Below are 15,278 nucleotides of genomic sequence, written 5' to 3' on the forward strand. Positions count from 1 at the left end.
ATTACTAAGTAAGTTTTCCTTAATTTTTCACTTAAGCTGGCACTTAAATCATTCTTGAGGCAGACTGAACACTTAAGATATGAAGAGTTTGGGGATGTGACCGCGAAGGTGGAAGGGTTGAGAACGGCTCCCCTACGCATGCGCCGCATGGCCAACCCTGCTGGCCCCTGCCGAGAGTTGATTCTACTGTAAAATAAAACAAAAATAAAAAGAGGAAAAACCTTGCAGGTCAATCATCACCCCGAAAGCAGATAGCAGACATCACGTAGTATATGTGTACCAAATTTCAGGTCAATAGGTCAAATGGCTTGCAAGCTACAGGTGATTTAAAATCCTGGACAGACAAATGAACAGCCATGGAAGCATATTATATATAAAGACTATGTAAAAAGTCTTGGGCCAAAAAAAAAAATACTTCTAAAGCTACTTGCCCTGTCAGCAAGTGCATAAACATGAAAATGCTGTTAACAGAGTAGATACAAATGAACTCTGATACAATTAAAACCCAACAAGAACAATGCAGAATTAAAAACAAGTGTTTATTTTGTGTGGCTTCCCTTAGAATGCAAAACTGAAGTAATTCATTGTTACACTATCTATTATTCAAGTAGCCCTGCAGTAAATTCGTCCATATAACATCTTCACAAGCAATAAGCACTTATTGCCCAGGTAATTAACTTTAAAAATGTATTTTCTTGGGTGGTGTAAAATGAGAGAGCGAGAGGAAATAGCAAAGGATGGACTTGTTTGTACTGTATGAAGCTTCTTGATGCACAGGCCTAGACTGAAAAAATAAAACCAGATTCACACATCTGTACACTAGATTGTGGTCTGATTAACAAGTAGTCCATTAAATAATTGGCACAGAAAACTCAGCAAAACAGCAAGATGATTAACTGGGTGCCATTATCCTTCTGTTAATAAAGTAACAGTTGCAACAAGAATGCAGTTACAATTAGAGACACTAATTTGTTTTGCCAGGCTAGCATTTTCATTTGACAGCTACTATTCTCATCAGAACATATCCCACAGCATGCTAGGACATACGTATTTGAATGGGTAGTCACGGTATATACTGCAAGGAAGATTTCATTTCAGTAGTCAATTACTTGCCTGCCAAGCTAAAATAAGGAAAATTATAGCCAAATACAGGTTATTTGCAGTTGAAAAGAACTTGCACTTCTCATTTTTCACAGCTGTGCTGTTTCTTCCAAGTAATGCATGTTTGCTTACATACTTCTAGTATTATAAAATGTGTTTCTTGTGGTAGGGGCGTCCAAAGACTTAGCCAGATGTAGATCATATTTTCCCTCAATAAACCACACAGGCTAATGGTTTAGGTAAAGTTTTATAAAGTGGGTTAAATGCTACTATAACCCAGTGAGTTGCGTTACTAAATGTTACTATGTTTTAAGTCTAATATAAACACCAGATTAACACTTGCAGAAATTGTGATGATTATACACTAATGGTGTGTCCTAACTGTCAGGCTGAGAATTTAGTTTCTGGGTGCAAATATAACTGACTGCAACTAAACAACATGTGGCTAGCAAGTGTGCTATAATGCTCAATTATGTGCCAGTTGCTGAGGTTGTGAGTGACTGTAAGGACGGGTTTATACTTCTGCTGCAGTGGACACTCCTGCTACGCAAGCATTTTACTGTTTATACTTGTGTGCGTACTTTAAGTAAATCTGGAGGAATCCAGCAGGTGGCAGTGGAAGATATTATCACGGTGAGAACAGGTTTGGCTTCTCTGTGTTGTAAATTCCCTGGAACACCCACTAAATTCCGATGACACCTTATGACTATATATGACCTATATGTCTGAAAAGGATGTTTAACGATTAAATTCATCAATCTAGGGATGTGTCCATTCCAGCAAGCATTAGGCACGAGGCAGAAACAATCCCTGGACAGGGCATCAGCTTATCGCAAAGTGAATACAAGCACACACATACACTGGAGTCATTTTAGCAGCACCAAATCCCCAAATCTGCATATCTTTGTAAGGAAACCGGAGAAGTGTGGAATCCAAGCAGGAAATACCAGAAAAGTGACTCAGTGCGTGACAGCAGTGCTACTGCTCTGCCACCATGTCACCCCATGTGTGTAATTAACAGTATTCATTATTTAAACAAAATTAACGATTTATCTATAAAATGCAACATACATACTTTAATGCATTTCATCATGAAAGTGGTATCAAGTATAAATCTAAAGATTCTAAATTTGCAGAGAGTTGGAATATCATCCATTTAATGTGTTCTGTTGTGGTGTGATCTATTGCTGCTTGCCGCTGCTGTCAGGTCAGGAGGAAGCCCAAGAAGCTCGTAGCGATTAAAAACTGGGATGATGTTTACGATGGTCTGCTTTAATGATAAAGTAAACTACGAGGTTAAAGAAGACATTTCGAGATTAAAGCCGAAATTTCCACTTTAGTCACAAAATACACGTTTTCACCATGTCCTTAATTTTTTTTGTCTGTGGCTCAAATAGAGCTCTGTACATTATGTTGCTGTTGTGAAGTTACAAAAAAAAAAAAAAAAAAAAAAAGACGGCACAAAAGATGGTATGCGAGACTTAAAATGTATCGTGACATTATGATTGGGAATATGCAACACTTGATTTTAAAAGTACCACAAATGCATCTGTATGTCGGCATTTTGCGTCACCACATCGACCCATTCATCAAACATCGAAGCACGCACATCGATCCCGTAGGATCCACAGAGAGGCTTTCTGTCACATGTAGATAGTAAACAGAGATTCTGACATCACATTCAGACTTTTATCACACACTTAATTTTACACAAAATAAATTAGTGAGGAGCAAATACTGAATGACAAAAAAAAAAAAAAAAAACTGCTGTTTTTAAAATATAGAAAAAACAAGTTCATGAAGTATTTTTTAAATCTGTAAAAGGCAATAATGACAAATCTTAATCTGATGAGACTTACATCTATGGTACTTGCACTATGATCACAAAACATGTATAAATAAAATTACCAAGAAGGTATTACCCTTAAGGTTCAATAGGTTTCATTGTTTGCAATAGTTTAAACTGTCCACAAAATAAATGCTCCATCAATCCTGTGCTTAAATGTTAGTCATTCAGCTACTACTTTAAATTTACAACAGAATCCTACTAGACCTAATGATAGGACGATTTACTTTAATAATTGTTGCAATAATATAATATAATTGGTTGTTATGGAGTCTAACTCATTCTCTTTCTCAAATATGCCCTGATCAAGATACATCTACAGAGCTTACAAACTGAAGTCTGAGCAAATAGGATATATTCACATCATGAACTATTAACGACACAGTATCCATCAAAAACATCAATACTAGTTAATTTACTATAAAGGATTCTAATAAAGGGCGGCACAGTGGCGCAGTGGGTAGCGCTGCTGCCTCGCAATTGGGAGACCTGGGGACCCGGGTTCGCTTCCCGTGTCCTCCCTGCGTGGAGTTTGCATGTTCTCCCCGTGTCTGCGTGGGTTTCCTCCCACAGTCCAAAGACATGCAGGTTAGGTGGATTGGCGATTCTAAATTGGCCCTAGTGTGTGCTTGGTGTGTGGGTGTGTTTGTGTGTGTCCTGCGGTGGGTTGGCACCCTGCCCAGGATTGGTTCCTGCCTTGTGCCCTGTGTTGGCTGGGATTGGCTCCAGCAGGCCCCCGTGACCCTGTGTTCGGATTCAGCGGGTTGGAAAATGGATGGATGGATGGATTCTAATAAAAGGTTATAAATGGAAGTATATTCCATAATGAAGATATACAGTACAAGCATTAAGAACTCTAAGGCATGAAGTATACAAAACAAATGTCACTTTTCTTCAGGATTTCCATGAATGCCTTGTACATACAAGCTAATCAGTGAAATATTAATAGCCATTACTGTGTTGTGATTATGAAATACATACCTGTTCATCAGAAGCAAGAGCAGCAAACAAGGGAATGAGGTCACTCTTAACATACTCAAGCTCCAGGACTTTGGCAAATTCCCCAAGTTTAGAGGCAGCAGCACGACGTACCATTGGAGTATCATCTGAACATAGTGTTCGGAAATGCCTGAGAAATGAAGTATAATAAAGAATACAGCAAACCTAAGGGCCCCTTTAATAACACTGAATAACTTATAATAATAATAATAATAATAATGTTTTATTTATGTAGCGCCTTTCATACACTCAAGGACACTTTACAATTCAATACACATTAACAATACAGTAGAAATTACATACAAGAATAATACTCATTGAAAAAGATGTGTTTTTAAACAGAAGTTTGAAATTAATAATAGACTTTTCCTCGCGAAGTCAGAGGGACAGAATTCCAAATTGTAGGGGCTATCAAACTGAAAGCTCTGCCACCCATAGTTAATAGCCTGTATTTAGGTACAGCGAGTAACTTAGCGTCCGATGATCGTAATGCACGGGCAGGTGTGTAAGGAAGCAGCAGCTCAGACAGATAATGAGGGGCTAAACCATGAAGGGCTTTAAAGGTGAGAAGAATAATTTTATATTTGATTTTTGAAGAAACTGGTAACCAATGTAAATCATAGAGGACAGAAGTGATGTAAGCAGATTTTTTAGTGTGTGTAAGTAAACGAGCAGCAGAATTCTGAACATATTGTAATCTATTGATATATGTAGTCAGGAGGCTATAAAACAAGGCATTGCAATAGTCCAGACGGGTAGTGATGAAAGCGTAAATGAGTGTTTCAGTATCTTTCACACTGAGGAAAGAATGCAGATGAGCAATGTTGCAAAGATGAAAAAAGGTTGTCTGGACTATTGAGCTATTGTGTGATTGGAAAGTAAGAAGCTGATCAAAAATGACACACAAATTACGGACTGATGTGGACGGTTGAACCAGGATCCCATCAATGTCAATTTTTTGCCCACGAAGGGTAGAGGGGACAGATTTGGTAACAAATTAAAATTAAGAGCATTTACTAAGGTGGAAAACAGAATGCTAGGTAGGAACTACTCCATGTTAGGAAACAGAATACCATGAAACACTTATTAGCTTCATTCCTGATTTCCTGTATTACTGCAGACAAGACGAGTACAGAAATAAAGGACAAAGAGTAGATGACAAAGTAGAATGTCGTAAAGAATTCAAAAATGTTGGCATGGTACACATGGCAGAGCAGGTTGTAAGAGATAATGGAAGCATGAAAATTCGAAAGTCTCAAAAAAAAAAAAAAAACAAAACAAAAAAAAAAAGATAGGAAAGATCGCATTAGTGCAAACAAACGGAAATTATTACTTGGTGAAATAACGGAACAGCGAAAAAGAGATCGAATATATTGCTCAGATTTAAACTTTAAGTTTGAGACTTGTAGATCGTCTAATTTGTGTTGCTAGCAAGAATTAAAGATTCCAAAAATGCTGGTGCGGTATGTAGTCACATGAGACAGAATCTCATGTTAAAAGTCTCCTTCAAGTCACGCCCTACTTACAACTATTTTCAAACAAGACCACGGTCATCTAACCTGAGTCGTGAATGCTTTTGTCAGACACATTTCCTGTGCTTTCAGCTTTTAGGTGTGTGAATGCTTTTGGAAGACACTTCATGCACTCTCAGCTCTTATAAATTTTATCGGGACAGTAATTTTATACGTTCTAGATGACACGTCAACGACGAAGCAAAAAAGAGCATGGACAAACATTCGAAAAAGTCGTTTTATTTATTAGAGAGAAACTATATTCACTCACAGGCAGATATATGTTGCGTTTTCACGATGTAAGTCTAAACACAGAATCAAAATTCAATGCGATCTTGAAGAAAAATAAAATTCCAAATATTGTTTTTACCAGTTTTAAAGTAAAAGTGACAATAATGCACATGTAACAATTCCCATGAAAATAAACTTAAAATTTTATATCCAGTTAACCAAACCCAGGGGTGGGCAAACGAAGTGAGCAGGGGGTGGAGCCCTCTAGTAAAAGATAAAGGGAGTCTGAGTGAACAAGCAACATTTTTTTCCTCTTTCACTTATACAGTGGAACCCCGGGTTACGAGTTTAATCCGTTCCAGAACCGAGCTCGTAACCCGATCTGCTCGTAACCCGAACGAATTTTCCCCCATTTAAAATAATGGAAATGAGATTAATCCGTTCCAGCCCTCCCAAAAAGTCCCCAAAATATCATAAATAATGGAAAAAAACATGTTTTTAAATAAGAAACAAACATCAAAATACTGTATTAGTAAATATAGTTAAATAAAAGATAAACCAACTTAAGAAAATGTAACCTTATCTTGGCAGCAGATAACGGAGAGCGGCTGAGGAAGGAGGGAGGGAGGACTAGAGGACTGGCTGCATTTTCGGCACCTTCACATCAAAAAAAACTAAAATTGCACTTTAACTGTACGTACGTACATGAATTGTAAAAAAATAAACTCTCTTAACATTACATACGTATGATTTTTTTTTATGCTAATCATCTGTTTTTGCCTTTTTGGCTGTACTTTCGGCACCTTCACTTATAGCAGTTTCAGTTTTAGTATAAAGATACCTATGCAACAACGTTTGCTTTTGCCTGCTTTTTAAAAGCTTACGGAAGTGAGCCAAGCAGGTGTCATCATAATTTGCTGCAGAATGACTAGTTGCAACTTTTTCTGGATGTTTCTTTTCAATGAAACTTGTAACCTTCTCCCACATTCCCAGCACTTTTTTAATTTCACTTGTCGAAATTTCCTCTGTCTCGACCTCCTCCTCACTACCGCTGATCTCTTGCAGAGCCTCCGTACGTTGCATGTCCTGCAGCTCAAGCAACTCCTGTGTTGAGAGTTCCTCCTCATGTTCCTCGACAAGCTCGTTGATATCACCCTCGTCAACCTGTAGACCCATCGACTTGCCGAGGGACACGATTTCATGCACTGGATCTACGTCGGGCACGTTGGTCTCGGTATCAAGACCAAATCCTTCAAAGTCCCTCGCTGCAACCGCATCAGGCCATAACTTCTTCCATGCAGAATTCAGTGTTCTTCTGGTCACTTCTTTCCACGCCAGGTCAATCATGCGTAGGCATTGCACGATCTTGAAATGTTCTTTCCAGAACTCTCGGAGTGTTAGCTCCATATTTTCTGTCACATCGAAGCATCGTTTGAACAGATGCTTCGTGTAGAGCGTTTTGAAATTGGAAATGACCTGCTGATCCATCGGTTGCAGGATTGAAGTCGTGTTGGGTGGGAGGTAGAGGACTTTTTTGAATTGATATTCTTCCCGGATGTTGTCTTGGAGACCGGGCGGGTGGGCTGGAGCATTGTCGAGGACGAGTGACGCTTGCAGAGGCAGTTTGTTTTCTTGAAGATACTTCACCGCAGGTCCAAAGCAGAGATTTACCCAGTCGATGAAGAACTGCCACGTAACCCATGCCTTTGGATTGGCGCGCCACATCACCTGCAGTTTTTCTTTAAGAATCCTGTGAGTCTTAAAGGCTCGAGGATTCTCTGAATGATAGACTAGCAGTGGCTTCACTTTAAAGTCACCGCTAGCATTTGCACACAATGCAAGGGTGAGGCGGTCCTTCATCGGCTTATGTCCTGGCATCTTCGTCTCCTCTGCTGTGATGTACGTCCTACGGGGCATTTTCTTCCAAAAAAGCCCCGTCTCGTCGCAATTAAAAACTTGCTGGGGAATGTAACATTCTGCCTCGATGAGCTTCGCGAAACGTGTGATGAACTCGCCAGCTGCCTTCTGGTCTGCACTTGCTGCCTCGCCATGTCTTACGACAGAGTGAATGCCTGATCGCTTCTTAAATCTGTCGAACCATCCATGACTAGCCTTGAATTCTGGTTCTACTACATCCGTAGATGTGGATGGTTCTTTCTGCTTCAGGTCATTGTAAATGATGCGAGCTTTCTCGCTTATGACTGTTTCAGTAAGCATATCTCCTGCCAACTCTTTCTCTTTTATCCACAATAACAGCAGGTTTTCCATTTCTTCGTGGATAGCCGACCTTTGCTGTGTAATTACGGTCATGCCTTTTGCTACTTTTACACTCTTTATGGTCTCCTTTTGCTTTAGTATTGTGCATATCGTGGACGTACTGCGGTCGTAAATTTTGGCGAGTTCCATCACACGCACACCTCTCTCATGCTTTTCTATAATTTCCTGCTTCAACTCGACTGACAGCATCCTTTTCTTCTTGCTGCTGTCCTTTCCACTTCCTACCTTCTTTGAAGACATGGTTAATGCCCAATATGTATGATATGGCTCTGGGTAGAAGGGGTAGAGGTTTCCGGGTAAGAAAGGCGAAGCGGAAACTAGCGGTGACGTTTTGGAGCTCGGCTCGTAAAACGGGCAGGCCTCATAAACCGGGCAGAAATTTTGCTCGGATCGCGGCTCGTAAACCGAATTACTTGTATACCGAGCTGCTTGTAAACCACGGTTCCACTGTATCACTTTTGAATGGCCAATGCAATGAAAGAGCAACTGACACAGACTGTGTGAAAAAGTAAGTGCTCCTTACAATTAACTGGTCGTCTTCTTTTGTAATGTTTATCAAATGATTCTTGTACATCAATATCAGGCCTCCAATTCCTGGAGCTATTTTAGCCCAAACTACCTCAAAGAACAGCATTCAGAAATACTGGTAGGTTTAGTGATGTTCTGATTAATTGACCACCAATCTAAATCATGTGACCTGAACTTCAAGCCTTTTTTTTAATTAAAAGAACAAAAAGAAAACAGACTTCATGTCAGAGTGTGTACAGTGAGCAAGCTGGATCTTAGCACAGCGGGCCACATTTTGAATTCCATGCAGCAGAAAAAAAAAAGAAAAAAATCATCTTTTGGTCCTAGTTAAATAAGATGCTAAATTTCTCAATTTTACTTGTAAACTTGTTAGCCACTTCAGCTTTTTACATTCTTGAAAAACATGTTTGTCCTGGAGGTTAATATAAAAATGTAAAAGAGGGAAAAAATAAAATTGAACAAATCTCTAAATCATGGAACTGGTCATTGGTAATGGCCCAAAATCAAATGAAGCATCACTGTAAGCAGGGGTTGCCCCTAGTTGTGCCTGTAACTGAGTAATTTTCACACAGTGCCAGAAGGCTATACACAACTCTGTGCTGGATAGTTTTTCACATTAAAAAAGCATTTTATTCATTGGATGAAGATCTGGAAACATAATACATTAAGCACCAAAAACTTTCAATCACAGAGAGAAAGAAATAAATATTTCCCCATGGCACTATAATCCTAAATGTGCTCTCAAACACAGTTAAATGACTAAAAAGGGATGTAGCCACTCAAAACCACCAAGCCTAACTTGACTGAAATAGCCAAGTGTACAGGAGCATATTGCAGATCTAACACCTAGTCACCTTTTAGTAATTTCCCAAAGGGCAATGAATTACACTTTATTTTGAAACATGCCATATAAAATATGCGTATAGTTAATATACTACTTTTCCCAAAGGTGGTTAATGAAGAACTGTGTGTTATTAATCAAGTACATTATACAATTTTATTCTGAAGGAGACAAGTTTTGTAAAAAGTACACAAAAGGAGTAACTAAACCAGTCCCACGGATATTTAGTGTAAACAAACAGACAGGCAGTCTAGGAAAGCTACAATCTGCCTTTTACACGCCTTTTTCATAAACCAGGCATCACCTTGCCACAATATAGAAAGCATAACAATATTAAGCCTAGGCACCCTAATTGTGCAGGAAGATAAACATTTAAAGTGTTCAAATGCAGTCTATTTTAGGAGTAAATGCACTATTTAAAATTATGGCAGTACACAAAGCAGCTAAAACTTGTTTTTAAATTCAGTAAATAAGATTAACACATATAAGAGGTATGACAAAAATTAATTAAAAACTTACTGTCTGATCTCTGATTTTGTGGACTTTGAGACTCTTGGATAGCATACACTGAAGAGACCACATGCAGAAGTACGGGAAGTAAACCAGTCCCCACTAGCGAGACGCTTTACCAAAGGTTCAAAATGGGCTTCAAGGTCCTCAGGAGAATGTTCATGAGAAATCTTTCTCAGGGATTCAACAGCTTTGTCTCTAACAACCGTTTCTTCAACTGTGGCTAGACTCTCAAGGGGTGGCTATAACAAATATTCCAGATTGACAAAAAAAAAAAAACACATTGACTTAATTGTATGGAATGTTATATATCCTGTATATATAATAAAACAAAACACAGTTGCACTGTACATGAATAATGTTAAGAAACACAAGTTATGCTACTGAATAAACAGCAAAAAAACACCTACAAAACGAAAAAAAAAAAAATCTTACCAAAAGGCAGTGAACATATTCTGGTCCACCTACTAACACCGTAAAGCTGCCAAGCTGCTCAGCAAGAGCTAGCAGCACCTCGTCTTCATCATAAATTGTATCTGAAAAAATAAGACTTTTTAGGAACTGCTGGCCTTTACTAGTCCAGTAGTCTTGCAATGTTATGATATACAAAATGATGCATTGAACAATAATCTCAACATATCACTCTAATTTGCAAATGTATACTCTTCCTTGCAGTTTCAGAATAACAAACTATGTACATTACAACTGAAGATCATAAATGCAAAAACTTGATTTTTTTTTTTTTCTTTCTTCTTAACACTTACCTCTTGCACATTTAGGAGAATATACTACCAGCATCACAGGTCTTAATTATACAGGTAAGCTTTAGCTGTAAGGAATATTTCCTTTTCTGTAAATTTAGGAAACATATTGATGCACCTCTAAGATTAGGTATTCTATGGATTAAAATTGAACGATCATCACCTTAATAGACTAAAGCAAAATTAATTCTATCTATAGTCATTCAAGTTACTTAAAGCTTTTATTGGCTTTAGAGTTAACTATTTACTTCAAGAGTAATTCGACAACAATTTTTGTATAATACAGTATGAAAGGCTACCATTTTTAAATATGCTGTTGATAGGTACAACATGTTCGTGGATACATAACTTAGTTATTGCTTTAAAATAATAGGTCATAATGTCACAGATTGCTTACCAGTGAGAAATGGCAACAATTCAGTCCTGGTTCTCTCAACTCCCAAAGCCAAAGCAATAGTTGATAGCTTCTTAATACTGTTTAAGCGCAACTATAAGGATAAACAAAGAAAGTGTAACAGACATTTCCATTTCTCATTATTTTTTTTGTGGTGTTTGATATCAGTCAGACAATTCAGTTTTTAACTTGCAATCCAGACTGATACACCAAACCAATATGAAAATGCACTGTACATATAATCATTAAAACATGTTTGATGATCTATTTAAAAAAAAAAAAAAAAAAAAAAAAATCAGATACTGTGTAACACCAACATTAAAACAAATATATTTGTTATAAAAATAGATATTAAAATTAGGTTGACTTGAATCGAAATCAAAACTTATTGCACAAAATTAATGCATCTGTAAAAGCACAAACACAAAGTCCATTCATGCATACAGCTATACAAGTATATTGGACTTTTAACTTAGAAAAATATTTCCCAAACTGCTGGAGGGGGTGGGGGGGAAGTAGACAAAGGAACTCAAAAACAATATTAAGCATATTCCTTTAATTGGAAAAGTTTTGTTTCTAAAATTTACAAGTTACATTAACAATGTTACTTTGGAAGGCATACAGTATGTTTACATGCACTGTAATAACCTCATTATTCACAGAAATCAGATTTTTCAACCCCACATAAAACCTTATTCCAGTTTGAGAAACTAACCCAGTTATTTGGGCCTAACCAAATAACACTTAAGGATTTTGCAGTCTGTGCATGTCTGTTTTAATCTGTCAGACTGTGCATGTTTTAGCTTCACACATGCTTTCAGCAGCCACAGGTAGAAGACTGTGAAAGCATCCACATGATACAGTTAGGTCCATAAATATTTGGACAGAGACAATTTTTCTAATTTTGGTTCTGTACTTTACCACAATGAATTTTAAATGAAACAACTCAAAGATGCAGTTGAAGTGCAGACTTTCAGCTTTAATTCAGTGGGGTGAACAAAACGATTGCATAAAAGTGTAAGGCAACTAAATTGTTTTTTTAACACAATCCCTTCATTTCAGGGGCTCAAAAGTAATTGGACAATTGACTCAAAGGCTATTTCATGGGCAGGTGTGGGCAAGTCCGTCGTTATGTCATTATCAATTAAGCAGATAAAAGGCCTGGAGTTGATTTGAGGCATGGTGCTTGCATGTGGAAGATTTTGCTGTGAACAGACAACATGCGGTCAAACGAGCTCTCCATGCAGGTGAAAGAAGCCATCCTTAAGCTGTGAAAACAGAAAAAACCCATCCGAGAAATTGCTACAATATCATGAGTGGCAAAATGTACAGTTTGGTACATCCCGAGAAAGAAAGCAAGCACTGGTGAACTCAGAAACGCAAAAAGACCTGGACGTCCACGGAAGACAACAGTGGTGGATGATGGCAAAAATCATTTCCATGGTGAAGAGAAACCCCTTCACAACAGCCAACCAAGTGAACAACACTCTCATGAAAGTAAATACAGAGGGTGCACTGCAAGGTGCAAGCCACTCATAAGCCTCAAGAATAGAAAGGCTAGATTGGACTTTGCTAAAGAACACCTAAAAAAGCCAGCACAGTTCTAGAAAAACATTCTTTGGACAGATGAAACCAAAATCAACCTCTACCAGAATGATGGCAAGAAAAAAGTATGGAGAAGGTGTGGAACAGCTCATTATCCAAAGCATACCACATCATCTGTAAAACACGGTGGAGACAGTGTGATGGCTTGGGCGTGCATGGCTGCCAGTGACACTGGGACACTAGTGTTTATTGATGATGTGACACAGGACAGAAGCAGCTGAATGGATTCTGAGGTGTTCAGAGACATACTGCTTGCTCAAATCCAGCTAAATGCAGTCAAATTGATTGTCCATCTGTATCATGAAACGCCACCCAACGACCCAAAACATACAGCCAAAGCAACCCAGGAGTTTATTAAAGCAAAGAAGTGGAAAATTCTTGAATGGCCAAGTCAGTCACCTGATCTTAACCCAATTGAGCATGCATTTCACTTGTTGAAGACTAAACTTCAGACAGAAAGGCCCACAAACAAACAGCAACTGAAAGCCGCTGCAGTAAAGGCTTGGCAGAGGATTAAAAAGGAGGAAACCCAGCATCTGGAGATGTCCATGACTTCAAGACTTCAGGCTGTCATTGCCAGCAAAGGATTTTCAACCAAGTATTAGAAATGAACATTTTATTTCCAGTTATTTAATTTGTCCAATTACTTTTGAGCCCCTGAAATGAAGGGATTGTGTTAAAAAAATGCTTTAGTTGCCTCACATTTTTTAACTGCATCTGAGTTGTTTTATTTAAAATTAATTGTGGTAATGTACAGAACCAAAATTAGAAAAAAGTTGTCTCTGTCCAAATATTTATGGACCTAACTGTACATTTCCTAATGCAAATGCATTATTCTTTCTCCTGGCTGAAATTCTGTCTCAATATTTCACAAAACACAATTTGCAGATGAGCTGAATGTACAGTGCTAAGCTGAGCAGCACAATCTCAGGAGCAATGTTCAGGGTAATGTGTTAAAAGTAATGTGTATTAAGTAGTCTGTTATAGATGGGGAGGGGCCTTTAATTTCCCAAATGTTAACTGATCTAACCTTACAAACAGAAGAGCAGAACAGGAGTTTTTGAAGGTAAATCATTACTGTTTGATATGTTATAAGTCACTAACACAGATTTGGGCTGGGGAAGGTCTGGCTAGCTTTAGCATTCTATCATAATCAGGATAGGAATCAGCGAATAGATGTGACTGAACCATTAGGCCCTAGTGAACACAGCAGAATACATTTTTCAGAGTGCACATTCAGAAACCAGAAAAATTTATCATTTTGATAGAGCAAATTTTGACTAGATTTGGCATAGCCTAAATATAACTTGGGATAGGCTTTTTGGTGTGATGACAACTCAAGAGATGTGCAACTGTTTTAAGCGTTTTACATGAAATGCAATGCAGTTAAAAAAAAAAAAAAAAAAAAAAAAAAAAAGAGACCCAAAGACATTCTTTCAATATTCAAGTAGTAAAAGAACAGTCAAGGAGAAGTTTGAGGGAGTATTAGGAATGGTAAAGGTGAGCTACAATGTGAAATAGCAAATTCATTTTTCTGAAGATTACCCATGTGAAGTAATTGTTTGCATCCGGCGCTGCCGTGAGTGGCAGCCTTTTCAGCAGCTCCGTGTATGACTGTATATGTATGTGTACTTTTCTACTTTTATTTTTCTATTTTTATTTATTGATCACTCCTACCACTTTATTTTATGTGGATTCCTTCCCTGGACACACTTACTTTTACAACGTGGGCATGGATTTTAACACGCCGAGACTCGCCTAATCAAGTACTCAACTTCGGGCGCTGAGAACAAATGCCAGTGCCGGTGTGGTTCCATATTTACCCGACGAGGTAAGAAGGCGGTATCGTGGCAGCAGAGCCGGCACTAAGCTAAAAAAGAAACGGCTTGCGAGAAAGTGGCGTTTCAAGCCTTCGGTGCCTTCTGTGATTCTGGGGAATGTAAACTCAATCTCAAATAAGATCGATGAACTGGCTGCGCTGGTGAAAAATGTAAGGACCTACAGAGAATGCAGTTTGTTGTGTTTCTGCGAAACGTGGCTAAATAACACCATCCCAGATGCCAACGTGGAGCTATCCGGGTTTAGCACAGTTAGAGCGGACAGAGATGCAAGTACCTGTGGTAAGCACAAAGGAGGAGGACTCGCTCTCTATGTTAATACACGGTAGTGTCACTCTGGACATGTTAACGTAAAATCTCCACTTGCTGCAGGGATATCGAACTGTTGGCCGTAAGTTTACGTCCCTACTATTTGCCCAGAGAGTTTGGACATGTCATTGTTGTTATTGTATACATTCCTCCTCGGGCAGACGTGGAGTCAGCGAGTGACATCATCCATTCCACTGTTGCTAAGTTACAAACGCAGCACCCTGAGGCGCTTGTGCTAATCGCTGGAGACAATAACCATGTGACGCTGGACAAAACATTGCCTGCATTCTCCCAGTATGTGGACTGTAACACCCGGGGAAATAAGACTATTGATTTACTGTATGCAAACGTTAAAGACGCATACAGCGCCACCCCGCTGCCTGCGCTTGGGAAAGGAGATCATAACCTGGTTCAGCTTCAGCCTCACTATAAACCAAAAGTTAGAGTCCTACCTACAACCACACGATCATTCAGGAAGTGGACCCTGGAGGCTGAGAATACTCTGAGAGAACTTTTTGGAACTACAG

General features: G+C 38.6%; 1 protein-coding gene across 1 annotated transcript in view; it reads right to left on the bottom strand.

The window, feature by feature from the left end:
* ppp2r1ba (protein phosphatase 2, regulatory subunit A, beta a) overlaps positions 1 to 15,278 on the bottom strand; it is a 52,215-nt gene that overhangs the window by 18,760 nt on the left and 18,177 nt on the right. The window contains exons 2-5 of the mRNA XM_028810265.2: positions 11,003 to 11,093; positions 10,280 to 10,380; positions 9,854 to 10,086; positions 3,929 to 4,076 (exon numbers count right to left, since the gene is read on the bottom strand). Coding sequence (XP_028666098.2) covers positions 3,929 to 4,076; positions 9,854 to 10,086; positions 10,280 to 10,380; positions 11,003 to 11,093 — 573 coding nt within the window. The remainder of the gene's footprint in view (positions 1 to 3,928; positions 4,077 to 9,853; positions 10,087 to 10,279; positions 10,381 to 11,002; positions 11,094 to 15,278) is intronic.

Source organism: Erpetoichthys calabaricus, chromosome 9, assembly GCF_900747795.2.
Source record: "Erpetoichthys calabaricus chromosome 9, fErpCal1.3, whole genome shotgun sequence".
In the NCBI taxonomy this organism is placed as follows: domain Eukaryota; kingdom Metazoa; phylum Chordata; class Cladistia; order Polypteriformes; family Polypteridae; genus Erpetoichthys; species Erpetoichthys calabaricus.